The 17337-nt window shown below is 46.0% G+C and overlaps 1 protein-coding gene across 1 annotated transcript in view; it reads right to left on the bottom strand.

Moving 5' to 3' along the window:
- LOC139227586 (cytosolic carboxypeptidase 4) overlaps positions 1-17337 on the bottom strand; it is a 267409-nt gene that overhangs the window by 73411 nt on the left and 176661 nt on the right. The window contains exons 19-21 of the mRNA XM_070858449.1: positions 16098-16227; positions 13316-13447; positions 11752-11928 (exon numbers count right to left, since the gene is read on the bottom strand). Coding sequence (XP_070714550.1) covers positions 11752-11928; positions 13316-13447; positions 16098-16227 — 439 coding nt within the window. The remainder of the gene's footprint in view (positions 1-11751; positions 11929-13315; positions 13448-16097; positions 16228-17337) is intronic.

Raw genomic sequence — 17337 nt, 5'->3', positions numbered from 1 at the left:
CGACAAGGAGGGATCCAGTGCTGGATGTGGGTAATGAAGCAGAACAATTAAGGGATCTGAAAGTCGGAAACACTTGGGAATGAGGTAAGTTTACAATTGGAGAAGAGTGGTGGTATGAGCAGAAGTAGATGAGCATATCGTGCACTGGGAGCACATGAAGCAGACCTCTTCAGAGGTTGTGAGGTCCACTCATTTGAATAATTATTCTGTGCTCCCAACACAGATTGGGCTATGCGCTGGGAAAGAAAGAAAGACTTGCATTTATATAGCACCTTTCACGACCACCGGATGTCTCAAAGCATGATGCAGCCAATGAAGTACTTTTTGAAGTGGAGTCACTGTTGTAATGTGGGAAACGCGGCAGACAATTTGCGCACAGCAAGCTCCCACAAATAGCAATATGATAATGACCAGATAATCTGTTTTTGTGATGTTGATTCAGGGATAAATATTGGCCCAGGACACCGGGGATAACGCCCCTGCTCTTCTTCGATCTTTTACGTTCACTTGAGAGAGCAGACGGGGCCTCGGTTTAACATTTCATCCAAAGGACGGCACCTCCAACAGTGACAGAGCAGCAGATTTAAAAACCTGATCAATTTACTTGTGTTATATTTCTTGGTTTAAATGTTGGAAAGGCAATCTAGCGATGGTTGAAGGAAGTGGCAGCAGCCATGGCAGAGAGAAATAATTACTCTCTGCTCCCAAAGCAGCTCCCACCTCCTGAGCCATTAGGTCTGCCAAATTCTCGTGGCAGGCGGTTAACGGATGTTATGGTCCTAACCCATCAACCAGCAATCATAATTGGGATTATCAGCCCGCCCTGATAAAGTGCAACATCCCCACTGACACCTGGGAGTCCCTGGCCCAAGACCGCCCTAAGTGGAGGAAGTGCATCCGAGAGGGCACTGAGCACCTCGAGTCTCATCGCCGAGAGCGTGCAGAAAGCAAGCGCAGGCAGCAGAAAGAGCATGCGGCAAACCAGTCCCACCCACCCCTTCCCTCAACGACTATCTGTCCCACCTGCGACAGAGTCTGTGATTCTCATATTGGACTGTTCAGCCACCAAAGAACTCACTTCAGGAGTGGAAGCAAGTCTTCCTCGATTCTGAGGGACTGCCTATGATGATGATGATGATGATAATTGGGAATGTTGGAAGCTGTTAGTAAAAAGTGCGACATTTTCTAACAGGCGTTTTTGGGGGAAATAAGTTCAGAAAAAATGGTGTGTGTGGTCCAGCTGCCATTTGCATGTAATCCACGCCTGACCTGTGCACTCAGTTATGGGGTTGATAATATAACCCTTGCAACAACTGCTGCCAGCAATGTTCAAACGCTCCAGGAGCCGCTGCAGAAGTGAGGTGGCTTCATGCCATAATGGGAGGTTAGCTCCATTCATTACTCTGCTGCTCCAGGCTGAGAGCTTACAACACACTGGGAGGGCCAAAGGAGGTTGAAGCTGGAATTTCAAGTGCCGGCAGTCAGTGAAGGGCTTCTGAGCTAATAGTGCAGCAACATGAGTTTCCAGGGTGTCGAGAAGGGGAACGGGGCAGAAGGGGCAAAGACGGCAAGAGTATAAGACCATCAGGCAGGGGATTTGAACATTTTTTTTCAATTGGGTCCTTCTCTTCAGGGCCTCTTTCCAAAAAGCTTCCTACGCAGTTGGAGTGCTGCTCAGACACACCAGCTGCAATATGGAGAGGCACCAGTAATTAAAGATTTTGTCCAGATATTTATTAAGCCCCGCACACAATTGTAGTGCAGTCTCTCTGTACCCTTCACATAAATCCAGGCTGACACTCCAGTGCAGTGCTGAGGGAGTGCTGCACTGTTGGAGGTGCACACTCCCTCAGGATGAAACATTAAACCGAGGCCCTCTCAGGTGGACGTAAAAGATGCTACAGCTCTATTTCGAAGAAGAGCAGGGTAGTTATCCCCGGTGTCCTGACCAATATTTATCCCTCAATCAAAATAACAAAAACAGATTATCTGGTCATTATCACATTGCTGTTTGTCGGAGCTTGCTGTGCGCAAATTGGCTGCTGCGTTTTCCACATTACAACAGTGACTACACTTCAAAAAATGCTTAATTGGTTGTAAAGTGCTTTGAGACGTCCAGTGGTCATGAAAGGCACTATATAAATGTAAGTCTTTCTTTCTTCATGATGGTTGTCCACATTGAGCATGCTAAGCACCTCAGATGTATCGGCGACCTCAGACCTCTGTGATATGTAATATGGGGAGCGCTGCAGGAGACCATCTGTGGATTCTGAGCCTCCTTATGTGATCGTTACAGAAAGTGAGATTTTCCACCTGGGTGGAACCTTGCTGGAATATCATCAGAGCAAGACTTCCACCCGTCCCTACGGTTTGCCACTGGGTCCAGACGATTTGCTGGGATTAGCCTCATTGAAGTCATTTCAGCAGACTACCGAGGAGATTACCTCCTGTTGCCTCTGGAGCAGCTGAAGACATTTCCCCCCCCCCCCCCCAAAATATTAGAATATCACCGAGAGAATGAGTGATTTAAACTTTCAATCCTCGTCCATCCATCCATCCCCAACCCTCCACGCACCCACCCCATCCCCCCGCCTTCCTCCCACCAACACTGAATGCTGGCAAAGCACCAGCATTCGCAGCATCAACTTATATTTGCATGGACAAATTCAATGCCTGCTGTCACTTGCAGCGGGAAATGCAGTAAGCCACAGAAGGGCAATGGAACTGCTAACCACCTGATTCTCCACACTTTCCCACTGATGTTACGCTGTGGTAAATAGACCTGTTAGTCTACATGCAATACATACAAGATCTACATGTAACCTATGCATGATCGACACAATAATGTGCATGTGATCTATACAAGATCCACATGTGACCTATACATAATCTGGATGTGACCTACATATAATCCATACATAATCTATGCATGATCTACACACAATTTTTATGTGATCTATATATGATCTAAATGTCATTTAAATATGATCCACATCTGCTATACTTGAGTAAAGTCATGGGGTAGAAGTTGCATCTCGTTGCATCGTTTTACGGGCGTTAAAAGCGCACAACAAGGCCAGATTTTGGAGACCAATGTTCTGTGCCCCAAGAATACACGACAATTGGGTCAGCCGTTTTTCAGTCCGAAACAGGCATTCGCCCCTTGAAATATGAGTGGCCGAGTGCCTATTTTAGGTCCCCTGGCAGAAATTGCTTTGGGATGTGCAGAGCGGGAGCTACAGATTCTGCAGGTGTAGAGCCAAGAGGAGCAGGAAGGCTTCTCTGATTCCAGTATCATAACCGCCCTCTCCTCCGTTGCCACCCCCCCCATCCTCCCTCCCCATAGCCTCCCCCATCCTCCCCCCACCCCCGCCCCATTCCCCCAACCCTGCCATCACCCACCTCAAGGATTTACCGTCAGCCCGCTGCCTGCAAGGAGGGATATACTTGCATTGGAAGTTCAGAGAAGGTTCACGAGGTTGATTCCTGAGATGAAGGGGTTGTCTTATGAGGAAGGGTTGAGCAGGTTGGGCCTATACTCATTGGAGTTTAGAAGAATGAGAGGTGATCTTGTTAAAACATAGAAGATTCTGAGGAGGCTTGACAGGGTAGATGCTGAGAGGATGTTTCCCCTCGTGGGGGAATCTAGAACTAGGAGGTATAGTTTCAGAATAAGGGGTCGCCCATTTTAGACGGAGATGAGGAGGAATTTCTTCTCTCAGAGGGTCGTGAACCTTTGCATTTCTCTACCACAGAGAGCTGCGCAGGCTGAGTCATTGAATATATTCCAGGCAGAGAATAGACAGATTTTTGAAATATAGGGGAGTCAACAGTTGTGGGGAGCGGACAGGAAAGAGGAGTTGAGGCCAAGATCAAATCAGCCATGATCTTACTGAATGGTGGAGCAGGCTCAAGGGGCCAAATGGCCTACTCCTGCTCCTATTTCTTATGTTCTTATGAGGCAAGTGGCCCGACATTCATCTTCTTCAAATAGGCGAGTTGCCTGTGGAGGTGCAAAAAGCCCTGATAATGTGACTGAGGCCCAAGGTCCAATTTTGGGCCTTCCTCGGGTTACCCGCTTGGGGCGCAGCCCCTGATTCTGGACCAGAAAAGGGGCTCAGAACTTCTACCCCATGGTATCTGACCAAATATAGTATGAGATACAAAGGCAGGTGGGAGGTCACTTGCCATTTTTAAATGTTGCAACTATTATGGATGAAAGTGCAGCCTGGGAAATTCCTTCAAAAGCGAAACAATTCATTATCAACTGCAGTGCACTCTTGGGAGCTGAAGAGATGACACCATTTGCCCAGCACTAAACCGCATTCATTAATAATGGCCCATGTTCCTCTCAAAACCCTTCAGAAAGTGTAAAGAGTTATTGATAGTAATGTCTCCCGTGCCTCTCACTTTTATTGAATGATTTTCAGAACATGATATCCCACTGTCAATGCTCAATAAAATAAATGTTTTATTTATGCACCTCCAATAAGACTGTAATGTTTTTCCAAAACAATTACTGGAATAAACAGTGAAGTCCTGACAAGAACACTTTGATATACAACAACAATTTGTGCTGGAAAGAGGAACTGAATGTTTTTGGGACAAGAAAGTTCCACCTGTCCCACGGAGTGTCTATGCACTGACGAGGCTCTGCCTATCTCGTTGAATGTGACTGGGTTGAAGAAGCTCTCCCTATCTCACTTCATGGGCTCAAGTTTCGGCCTGAGGTGCTCTTATTTTTTTGGAACAATTAGTTTAGAATGGAGCATCTTAGAAATTGCAATTCTCGGCATTTAGTTTGCTCCAGTTCTAGTCAGTTAGAACAGTTTCATTGTAGAACATTTTTTTTCCCAAAAGGGGGCGTGTCCAGCCACTTACGCCTGTTTTGCAAGTTTAGGCAGCGAACACCTACTCCAAACTAACTTAGAATGGAGTAAGTGTCGATTTTTGTACGCTCAGAAAAACCTTGCCTACACTTACAAATCAGGCGTAGAGAACGAGAGATGGGGGGGAAGGGGGTTTACAAACATTAAACACTTCACTTTTACAAATAAAGAGCCATCATCAATAATACATGATAAATAAATCAATAAATCAACCAATAAAATCAAACAAAATTTAAAAAAATCAATCAATAAATAAAAAATTAAGTTTCTACTCACTGATTGCAGCAGCGGGAGCCCTCCAACAGCATGCTGGGATGCCCCACCCAGTGTCTCTCTCCCTGTCTCTCTCTCTGTCAGTGTCTCTCTCTCTGTCAGTGTCTCTCTCTCTCTCTCTCTGTCAGTGTCTCTCTCTCTCTCTCTCTCTGTCAATGTCTCTCTCTCTCTGTTTCTGACAGCGAGGGGGAGGGAGGAGGGGGAGGGGGAGGGAGTGGGAGAGGAGGGGGGGGAGGGGGCGAGGAGGGGAAAGTGAGAGGGAGAGGGAGAGGAGGGAGGGAGAGAGGGAGAGAGGAGGAGGAGAAGGGAGAGAGGAGGAGGAGAAGGGAGAGAGGAGGAGGAGGGGAGAGGAGGAGAGGGAGAGGAGGAGGGGGAGATGAGGGGGAGGAGGGGGGAGGGAGAGGGGAGGGAGAGGGAGGAAGAGGAGGGGAGAGGGAGGGAGAAGGAAGGGAGGGAGGGAGGGAGAGAGGGGAGGGAGGGAGAAGAGGGAGGAGAGGAGCGGAGGAAGGGAGGGGGGAGAGGAGGAGAGGGGGGGAAGAGGAGAGGGGGGGAGAGGGAGGCTGAACGGGCCGCGCCGAAGACTTCGGAGCGGGCGGGTCCCGCCGAGGACGTAGAAGCTGGGCTGGACCGCCAAAGACTTCAGGCAGGGCTGCCCCCCGCAAGATACTAGGCGGGTGGGCGGGCCCCAACGATGACGACGTGGAGTGGGGGGAGCGGGAACTAAACGGGAGAGAGGGAAGGAGGCCCGAGTCTGATCTTTGCCCTGGCAGCCCATTCGGCCAGGGCTAGGGGCGGCGCACTTCGGGCCCCTCCCACACAGCCTCAGGGGCCTGGAGCTACTGCACATGCACGCACATTCTAGCGCACATGTGCAGAGGTCCCGGAACTGTTTTCAGCGCCGGGACCTGGCTCCGCCCGCCATGCATTCTGCTGCACTGCGCCAAGAGCCTGGGTCGACCGGACGGAGGGGAGAATACCAAGATAAATAATAGGCGCCGTTTATGCTCTAAAAAGTCAGTGCATCACATGACGATGCAGCGTTCTAACCCTGGGGGCAAACTTGGGCCCCATGATTGGATTGAGGAGACTCTGACTGTGTGCCTGAGTGTGACCGTGATGAGTAAAAAGAAAGAAAGACTTGCATTCATACAGCGCTTTTCACATCCACTGGACGTCACAAAGCACTTTACAGCCAATGAAGTACTTTTGGAGTGTAGTCACTGTTGTAATGTGAGAAAATCTGTGCCAATTTGTGCACAGCAAGCTCCCACAAACAGCAATGTGATAATGGTCGAGGTCGGTGCCTCCACACTGCGATGTGTGCGCACTAGGTCCATGCAGCTGAGCTGGTCTCCAGTCGTCTTGGTCAATCCTTGCCACTGGACCAAGACCTAGCTCTGTCAAGCCCGTGTGGTGGCTGGTGTGCAACGGTCACCACACATTAAAAAAGTCCAAGCACAGGCATCTTCCACCCTTCAGGATGTAGTTCGGGTTCTTCATTCGAAACACCTGTGAACTCATCCTTTTTTTTGGCGTGGAAGCAAGTGCAGTACTGAGGAACTGCCTATGATGATGATGAGATAATGACCAGATAATCTGTTTTTGTTATGTTGATTGAGGGATAAATATTGGCCAGGACACCGGGGATAACTCCCCTGCTCTTCGAAATAGTGCTGTGCGATCTTCTACATCCACTTGAGAGAGCAGACAAGGCTTTGGTTTAATGTCTCATCTGAAAGATGGCACCTCTGACAGTGCAGCACTCCCTCAGCGCTGCACTGGAGTGTCAGCCTGGATTTATGTGTTCAAGTCCCTGGAGTAGGATTTGAACCCACAACCTTCTGACTCAGAGGAGAGAGTGCTGCGTACTGAGCCATAGCTGACACTAAACTCTGCCTGTCTCCCTGTGTGTGTTTGCACTGTGGAGGCTCAAAGTATCTTCTTTAACAACCCACAAACCACAAACCCACGACCTCTACCACTTCGAAGGACAAGGGTAGCAAACACATGGGAACACCACCATCTTCAAGTTCCCCTCCAAGTCACACACCATCCTGACTTGGAAATATATCGCCGTCCCTTCATAGTTGCTGGGTCAAAATCCTGGAACTCCCTCCCTATCAGCACTGTGGGATTACCTTCACCACATGGACTACAGCGGTTCAAAGTGGCTCACCACCACCTTCTCAAGGGCAATTAGGGATAGTCAATAAATGCTGGCCATGCCAGCGATGCCCACATCCCAGGAACAATTTTTTTTTAAACTCACTGAATGCAATTGGGTTGAGGGGGCTGACTCGCTCCCAGAGTGTGATTGTGATTAGTAGGCTCTGCCCGTCTCACTGAATGTGATTGGGTTGAGGAGGCTTTGACTATCTCTATGGATGTAATTGGTCTACACAGGTTCTGTGTGTCACTGAGTGTGATTGAGATGAAATGATGCTTATTCTCTCAGTGAATTGCCCCCAAAATTCTACACGACCAGTTGCCTCAATTTGGGTGGCAGGTGAAAGTTTCTCAGGGTCAAGCCATCGGGCTGTCAAAGGTGAGGCCAGTGATGTTCAGGTGTACAAACAAAAAGTAACCGTTCTAAAATCTCCCTTCTAACTTCAGCAATTGCAATTTAAAGATTTCCCGCACTGCAGGTGGCAAGGCAGAAGTAGTTCTGCCAGTGTCAGCAGATGCTGGAAAAAGGTCCTTTTCTTTTGCTGTGAATTAACCTTGGGGCGTTGAGAGGATAAATCATAGGTTTGGGTCACTCCTACACCATTCCCCCTCATTAGCATGTATTACAATGGCCTTCCTGCAGCATCAGCATGCACATTAGCAGAAGGGCCCAGACCCAATCAGAAATGGTGACGCAGCCATTATGGGCTGAACCGTAGATGAAACAGGATCCGTCATAATATGCAGGCTTCGGAAAGTAGGCACACCATTCCAGCTACAGTGCTGTGCTGGAAGTGCTGAGTAAATTCAGGGCAATGTATTTGTGGTGAGGCCCTAACTGTCTCATTCAATGATAAGGAGGTTTTGGTTCTGACTGTTCACTCAATGAGACGGATTTTTATCTGGACATTAAGCATCGCCTTGACAGAGCATTGAGAGGAAAATTGGATGGGGATCGAATGCCTATAACTGAGACGATCAGATTTTCCTTCCATTTAAATTATTGGCTGAATACTGGCCCTTAGGGGCCTGTAAACCACCCCATCCAATTTTCCTGTCTGCTCTCTGCCCAGACAATGCTTAACACTCAGGCATGACGATAAAAATCCACCCCATAGTGGTTGGGTTGAGGAGGCCCTCACAAGATGATTATGAATGAGGAATGCCATTCGGCCCATCTTAGCTCATTCATCCAATAAGATCTTAAATTTTACCCAATTGTTTCTTAAATGATTCTAAGGTTATCGCCTCCAGTACCTCTGGCTCTCGGGTTCAGTCTGCACTGCCTCCGATGCTAGAATATCTCCTTTGTTCCTCAATTTACCAGATCTAGACATATTACTCAAGGTGTGATCGAATCAGTGCACTGTACAGTTTGATCACAACTTTCTCTCAGTGTATTGATTATTCAATATTCTATTGTCTTTGTTGATTGCCGCTCTACAATGGATGGACCTATTGAACATTGAGTCTACTGAGATTGTGGTGCCGGAGGACTGGGGAATTGCTAACGTTGTATCATTGTTTAAAAAGAGAGAAAGGGACAGATTGAGTAATCACAGGCCAGTCAGCCTAACCTCGGTGGTAGGAAAATTATTGGAAAAAATTCTGAGGGACAGAATAGATCTTCATTTATAAAGACACGGATTAATCAAGGACACTCAGCATGAATTTGTTAAGGGAAGATCGTGTCTGACTAACATGATTGAATTTTTTGAGGAGGTAACAAGGAGGGTCAATGAGGGTAGTGCGTTTGATGTGGTTTATATGGATTTTAGTAAGGCTTTTGATCAGGTTCCACATGGCATACTGGTCACAAGATTAAAAGCCCATGGGATCCAAGGCAAAGTGGTAAGTTGGATTCAAAATTGGCTCAGAGGCAGGAAGCAAAGGGTAATGGTTGATGGGTGTTTTTGTGAACGGAAGATTGTTTCCAGTGGGGTTCCACAGGGCTCAGTGCTGGGTCCCTTGCTTTTTGTGGTATATATCAATCATTTGGACTTGAATGTAGGGGGTATGATTAAGACATTTTCAGATGAAGAAAAATTGGCCGTGTGGTTGATAATGGAGAAGAAAGCTGTAGACTTCAGGAAGTTAATCCCAAACAAGAGATTAATGTGCAAAGTTAAAGCACATGGGATTGGGGGTAGTGTGCTGACGTGGATTGAGAACTGGTTGTCAGACAGGAAGCAAAGAGTAGGAGTAAATGGGTACTTTTCAGAATGGCAGGCAGTGACTAGTGGGGTACCGCAAGGTTCTGTGCTGGGGCCCCAGCTGTTTACATTGTACATTAATGATTTAGACGAGGGGATTAAATGTAGTATCTCCAAATTTGCGGATGACACTAAGTTGGGTGGCAGTGTGAGCTGCGAGGAGGATGCTATGAGGCTGCAAAGTGACTTGGATAGGTTAGGTGAGTGGGCAAATGCGTGGCAGATGAAGTATAATGTGGATAAATGTGAGGTTATCCACTTTGGTGGTAAAAACAGAGAGACAGACTATTATCTGAATGGTGACAGATTAGGAAAAGGGGAGGTGCAACGAGACCTAGGTGTCATGGTACATCAGTCATTGAAGGTTGGCATGCAGGTACAGCAGGCGGTTAAGAAAGCAAATGGCATATTGGCCTTCATAGCGAGGGGATTTGAGTACAGGGGCAGGGAGGTGTTGCTACAGTTGTACAGGGCCTTGGTGAGGCCACACCTGGAGTATTGTGTACAGTTTTGGTCTCCTAACTTGAGGAAGGACATTCTTGCTATTGAGGGAGTGCAGCGAAGATTCACCAGACTGATTCCCGGGATGGTGGGACTGACCTATCAAGAGAGACTGGATCGACTGGGCTTGTATTCACTGGAGTTCAGAAGAGTGAGAGGGGACCTCATAGAAACGTTTAAAATTCTGACGGGTTTGGACAGGTTGGATGCAGGAAGAATGTTCCCAATGTTGGGGAAGTCCAGAACCAGGGGTCACAGTCTAAGGATAAGGGGTAAGCCATTTAGGACCGAGATGAGGAGAAACTTCTTCACCCAGAGAGTGGTGAACCTGTGGAATTCTCTACCACAGAAAGTGGTTGAGGCCAATTCACTAAATATATTCAAAAGGGAGTTGGATGAGGTCCTTACTACTCGGGGGATCGGGGGGTATGGCGTGGGAGCAGGAATGGGGTACTGAAGTTTCATGTTCAGCCATGAACTCATTGAATGGCGGTGCAGGCTAGAAGGGCTGAATGGCCTGCTCCTGCACCTATTTTCTATGTTTCTATGTTTTTATATCAATCGACTGGTCAGGTGGGCAGAACAGTGGCAAATGGAATTTAATCCGGAGAAGTGTGAGGTAATGCACTTGGGGAGGGCTAACAAGGCAAGGGAATACACATTAAATGGTAGGACACCGAGAAGTATAGAGGAACAGAGGGACCTTGGAGTGCATGTCCACAGATCTCTGAAGGTAACAAGACAGGTAAATAAGGTGGTTAAGAAGGCATATGGGATACTTGCCTTTATTAGTCAAGGCATAGAATATAAGAACAGGGAGGTTATACTTGAACTGTATAAAACACTAGTTAGGCCACAGCTAGAATACTGCTTGCAGTTGTGGTCACCACATTACAGGAAATATATGTGATTGCACTAGGGAGCACATAAAGGAGATTCACGAGGATGTTGCCTGGACTAGAGAATTTTGGCTATGAGGAAAGATTGGATAGGCTGGGTTTGCTTTCTTTGGAATAGAGGAGGCTGAGAGTAGACATTGAGGTGTATGAAATTATGAGGGGCCTAGATAGAGTGGACAGAAAGGACCTATTTCCATTAGCAGAGGAGTCAACAACGAGGGGGTATAGATTTAAAGTATGTGGTAGAAGGCTTAGAGGGGATTTGAGAAGGAATTTTTTCACCCAGAGGGTGGTGGGGGTCTGGAACTCACTGTCTGAAAGGGTGGTAGAGGCAGAAACCCTCATAGCATTTAAAAAGTACTTGGAGTGCACTTGAAGTGACGTAACCTACAGCGCTACGGACCAAGAGCTGGAAAGTGGGATTAGGCTGGATAGCTCTTTGTCGGCCGGCATGGACACGATGGGCCGAATGGCCTCCTTCTGTGCTGTAAATTTCTATGATTCTATGAAGTTTCCAAGATCTCCTAATATCATCCTTAGCCATTTCAACACCATTTATGATGTACGTGTATCGCCCATTTTTGCTTCTTATCTGCAGTACTTTACACTTGTCTGTATCAAATGTAATCTGCCATCCTTCTGCGAACTTGCATATTTTGTCCAATTCCTTCTGTAATTTTTGGCTGCCCCTTCTGATTCTACTCCTCCTAGTTTGGCATGATCTGTAAGATGGACTAATTTGCATTTTTTGAGAAGCCTGTAACTCTCAGTTAGTATGATTGGAACAAGGAGCATCTGACATTCACTCACATTGTACTTGCCCTGATCACAGCCACAGTAGGTGCTCTCCATGGTGTAGCTTCGAAGAACCCCTATCTCCCTCCAAACCACGACGCGTGCTGTTGCTTCCCTTGACTTCTGTACCAAAAAGAGGCAACGGTTGATGGCGAACGCTGGAGAAATCTTGTCCAGGACTTTGGGGATGGTCTGTGGAAAAATGGTTCAAAAAAATTATTCATTTAATTCAACAGCAAACAAGTCAGAAATCAGACACTCCTACAGCTTTGCATTCATATCACGGCACAGGGTGAGAGATGGTGCTTTAATGACTTTTGGGAGAGGGTTTCTGTAGCTCATATTTCTGATAAACTCATGGCATAGCAGCATCTGATAAAAACTGCATTCAGAACATTTCAAGAGTGTGTCTTTTAAAGATACGGATTTCTCCGTCACCATTTATATCTTTGGCATTCAAGGTGAGAGAGGGCAGCAGTTGTAAATGGAACAGTAAGAGAGGGCAATAAAGTCCATGGAATAGTGAGAGAGGTACAGTGTGATCGGGCAATGTTAATCAGTGGAACAGTGATGGCTCAATTGTTGTCAATAGAATGGTGAGAGAAGGCACTGTTTTTCAATGGTGAGAAGGAAACACTAGTTCAGTGAAATGGCAAGAGTGAGTCCTTGTCAATGGAACGATGAGCCGGGTTACATGGTCGTTAAACCAATGACGAGAAGGGGCACGTGCTCATCAAACGAATGGTGAGAGGGTAACATGCTTGTAAATGAATGGCAAGAGGGTAACGTGCTTGCAATGAATGGTGAGAGAGTAAGGTGCTTGCAATGAATGGTGAGAGAGTAACGTGCCTGCAATGAATGGTGAGAGAGTACGTGCTTGCAATGAATGGGGGCACATGCTCCTCAAACCAATGGTGAGAGGGGGCAGGTGGTTGTCAGTAAAAGTGAGAATTTTTGGTTTAATTTCTATTTTAAACAAGAATCACTAAACACTGCCCGCATCACATTTGCTATGACCTTTAGTTGCCTTCATCTGATCCCGAGTTGAGCTAAGACAGAATTATTTCAAACTTTTTACTAGCAATGCTGTAAAACCATATATTTGACAAATGGAGAGTACAGGCTCTCAAATAACATCACATTATTTTGTGAACAACTTCAGGTCAATTAATTATCATCAGACTGCGTTAGATCATGAAATACCCATAAAATTCCCAGAAATATTCAATCAACAATATAAACTGTATCAACTACTTTTATATTCACTGTAAAAAAACACACATATATTCACATCTGTTTGACCACTTGCATTTAGTCTTCTGAGGAGTTTTCACTGCTGAGCTGCCCTTCATCCCAGAAAACTTAAATAATGTGAGAACGTGACGATTCAGATCAATAGAGAAACATATTCTGTCTACCAAGTGCTAAAGTGAGGAGACTTCAGGTAGCTTAGTAATGAGAGGGGTTGTAATGATTTGGGATTTTTACACAAGCTATTTTCTTGACATAAACTGAGAACATTTAACTGGAGTGACGGAATATGATTCACTATATAGGAACATTTAAAGATGGCACTCACCCGATACCCAATATCCTCGTTCAATGTTGCCGTGTCGATGCTGGATCCTGACTGCCACAATGTCTCCTTAAGACTGCAACCATACATGAAGACGTTTTTCTTCCTTGAATGCCCGTGGTAGTCACAATAAACCTGGTACAAAGGAAATAAATAAAGTCATGAGACCTTGCACAATCAAGCACTCAAAAGGAGCAGGAGTGTACTTTGCAGGGGAGAGGAAAGATCCTCCTTTGAAAGGGCATATAGAAATACGTAATAGTAACAGAATAATAATCATAAAGTAATCCGATTAATGATTACACAGCATCAATCACACAGAGTAGCAAACAAAGAGTAGGAATCAAATGCATGAAACAAGACAGTTTTTTCAAAGTTGAAATGCTGTATAGTGGGCTTTGTGCTTGGCCAACAGTATTAGACGAATTATACACATGGTGAGATCCCAGTCTGGACTGTGCTTCTCTGGATGGGAGCAGAATGTCTGGCACTGCTTCAGGTCTTAAAGGGCTGCAGCAGCCATTTAAACAAAAGGTTTATTTTGGCAATCAAAATTTGTAGAGTGCCGAGAAATCGGAACATTGGACAGGAGCAGACCATTCAGTTCCTCAAGCCTGTTCTGCCACTCAAGTTGCTCATGGCTGATCTGTACCTCAACTTTATTTACCCGCCATTGATCCATCTCTTGATACCCTTACCTAACAAATATCTGTTAAACTCACTCTTGAACATTTCAATTGAGCCAGCATCCACAGCCTTTTGGGGGAGCAAGTTCCAGATTTCCATCGCCCTTTGCCTGATTAAAAAACTTCCTGATTTCAATCCTAAATGGCCTAGCTCTAATTTTAAGATTATGCCCCCTTGTTCTGGATTCCACACCAGAGGAAATAGTTTCTCTGTATCTAGCTGATCAAATCCGTTTATATTTTATTACTTATTAAATCCACTAAGTTCCTTCCCTTGACTTATTTCCCCTCTACTGCTGGTATTATGTCCTCTTCCTCCACTGTGAAAACGGATTCAATATGCACATTTAACAATTCTGCCATGTCCATGTTATCATTAATACAAAAGCAAAACACTGCGGATGCTGGAATCTGGTTAAAAACAGAAAATGCTGGAAATTTCAGCGGGTCAGGCAGCATCTGCTGACCTACTGAGATTTCCAGCATTTTCTGTTTTTATTCCAAGTTATCAATTTTTATAGTTGCCTGCATCTGTCTTAAAATAGCCCACATGGCCACCATTCCTGTCCTATTAATATATTTATAAAAACTTTTTCTGTTAACTTTGATATCCCTTGCAAGTATTATTCCTATTTCCTTTTTGCACCTGTTATTTTCTTTGTATCCCGTTATTGCTTTTTATAACTCCCCTAGTCCACCCAAAAGTCAAAGATTTGGATACTACGGGAGTTCCACTTCATGTTTTGCAACCTTTGGCTTGCAAGCTATTTGCACCAAGGATTCTGGTCAGCTCTGTTCAGAGCCAGCTTAACTCCTCATATGATTAACTATAAATAACCGTGCTTCAACATTAACTTCCACTGGCATGTAAATTCCCATGCCCCATCTCGTGTATTTGAGTGAGTGAGTGTGCACATGTGTATGTGTCTCCCACTTGCCACTTCCTTGAACCAGCATGGCGGCAAGGTACAGTGCGAGCTGGTGCAGGAGGGCAACGGCAGCGAAGAGGAAAACTGGACTGGACGTCATCAAGATCCAGATCGGTGATTAGAGTGTGGGCAGGTACAGCAGAAGCGGCGAGGTTGGGGCGCAGGAGCGGCAAGAGATCATGGAGCAACGTGATCGGGGCCCAGGAGAGGCGCGAGTTTGGGGCCCAGAAGAGGCGAGGGCCCAGGGGCAGCACGGGCCAGCCCACACTGCGATCTGTGTGCGCACTAGGTCTGTGCAGCAGAGCTGGTCTCCAGTCGTCTTGGTTAACCCTTGCCACTGGACCACGACCTATCTCTGTCAAGCCTGTGCGGTGGCTGATGTGCAACGGCCACCTCACGTTAAAAAAATCCACGCACAGGCATCTTCCACCCTTCAACATGTAGTTCGGGACCTGGAATATTAGGTCCTTCCTTGAAACACCTGTGAACTCATCTCTTTTTGGCGTGGAAGCAAGTCATCCTCGATACGAGGGACCGCCTATGATGATGATGATGAGTCCACTAAGTTTCCACTTTTCCTTGCATTTGTTTAAGCCTTTCCTTTTAAAAACATAAGAATGAGGAGCAGGAGTAGGCCATCCGGCCCTTCGTGCCTGCTCCATGGCTGATCTTCGAACTCAACTCCACTTTCCTGCCCGATCTCCATATCCCTTGATTCCCTTACAGTCCAAAAATATAGCTCTCTCAGCCTTGAATATACAGTACTCAATGATTCAGCATCCACTGCCCTCTGGGGTAGACAATTTCAAAGATTCACAAGCCACTGAGTGAAGAAATTCATCCTCATCTCAGTCTTAAGTGGCCAACCCCTTATCCTGAGACTATGTCCCTTTGTTCTAGACTCTCCGCCCAGGGGAAACAACCTTTTAGCTTGATATTGTCTCTTGCATCTTTTGTTGATCATATTTGCCTAACTACACAGGTAGAAGCTTTGCCTTTTAGAACTATGTAAAAAGATGAAACAATAGATCCGTGCAGGGAATAATCCCAAGCTTTACAGATGCAGCTGTGACTGGTTCCGAAAAGTTTTGCTCCAGTATATTCTGGGCTTCTCATCCCCTGGATTTGTCGTGTTCCTCTACCCTCCTGTTTGAAGTTACGGACACTCACCAGAGGAGTCCTGTCGATGCTCCTCATGTAGCTGAGGAGACCCTTTGTATGATAAATAGTCGGATGAAGGTCAGGACTTGGCTCTGACCATTGTCTGTTCAAGTCCTCTCCACTCAAAGAGCAGCGATGGCTGAAAGAAAAAATATTTAAATGAATTAGTCTTGAAAGTTTGCAAAAATTTTCATTCTGTGCAACTGTAAGTAAAGTGAGATAGGGAACGGGAGCATCGTGGTTATGTTACTGGACTAGGAATCCAGAGGCCTGACTAATCAGCTGGAGATGTGAGTTCACATCCCACCACTGCAGCTGGGGAATTTAAATTTGGTTAATAAATAAATCTGGAATAAAAAGCTAGTATCAGTATCATGCAACTGATGGATTGTCGTAATAACCCATCAGGTTCACTAATGTCCTTTAGGAAGGAAATCTGCTGTCCTTACCCGGTCTGGCCTATATTTGACTCCAGACCCACAGCAATTTCTTTGACTCTTAACAGCCCTCTGAAATGGCCTTGCAAGCCACTCAGTTAAGGGCAATTAGGGATGGGCAATAAATGCTGGCCTTGCCGGTGATGCCCACATCCCCTGAATGAATAAAAAGATACTTCCCTGAACAAATAGTGCTCTGAAAGTGTCAGCCTGTAACTTAATGTTGCTCAGGTCTAAGCACCAAATGTAATGGAAAATCATTCAGTTCTCGGGGCCGTGCTACTGAATCCACGGCCAGGTCTGACTGATATTCAAGTTACTGAGGTCACTGGGCACTAGCAGCCATCTGAACATTAAAGTTTAATACAGTGATTTGCGACAGACAACACAAAAAAGCTAACAAGATCACTCACTGCCTCCACCTCCAGTAAGTGCCTTGGGAGTATGCATGGTCAAGAATGAGCTGGAGATTCCCCTGATGGTTCAGTGAGCTTATCCGATTAGTAGCTGGGCCAAGTAGACCAGAAGTCTCCAGTTTCCATTCCCAGTGTGTGCCAACTGACGTCAGCAGTTCTGGGCTAGTGAAAGGAATATCAGATAGGGTACATGCAATTCGTCACTATCCCGCGAATGTCTCCCTGGAGAGTGCGTCTATGTAGAATCAGTTTGAGGACAGGATCGGGTTCAGCTGTGACGTTTATCGTGATCAAATATCCTGCTGACACTCACTATTGAGAATAAAATGTGAAGAATGACCAGTTGGCTGAGGTATGGGAGCACGACCTCTCCTTGTGAACCATACTACAGAGGTA

The sequence above is a fragment of the Pristiophorus japonicus genome, chromosome 17 (genome assembly GCF_044704955.1).
Source record: "Pristiophorus japonicus isolate sPriJap1 chromosome 17, sPriJap1.hap1, whole genome shotgun sequence".
In the NCBI taxonomy this organism is placed as follows: Eukaryota; Metazoa; Chordata; class Chondrichthyes; family Pristiophoridae; genus Pristiophorus; species Pristiophorus japonicus.
Note: the sequence above shows the minus strand (reverse complement) of the source record. Positions and strands in the feature narration are given on the sequence as shown.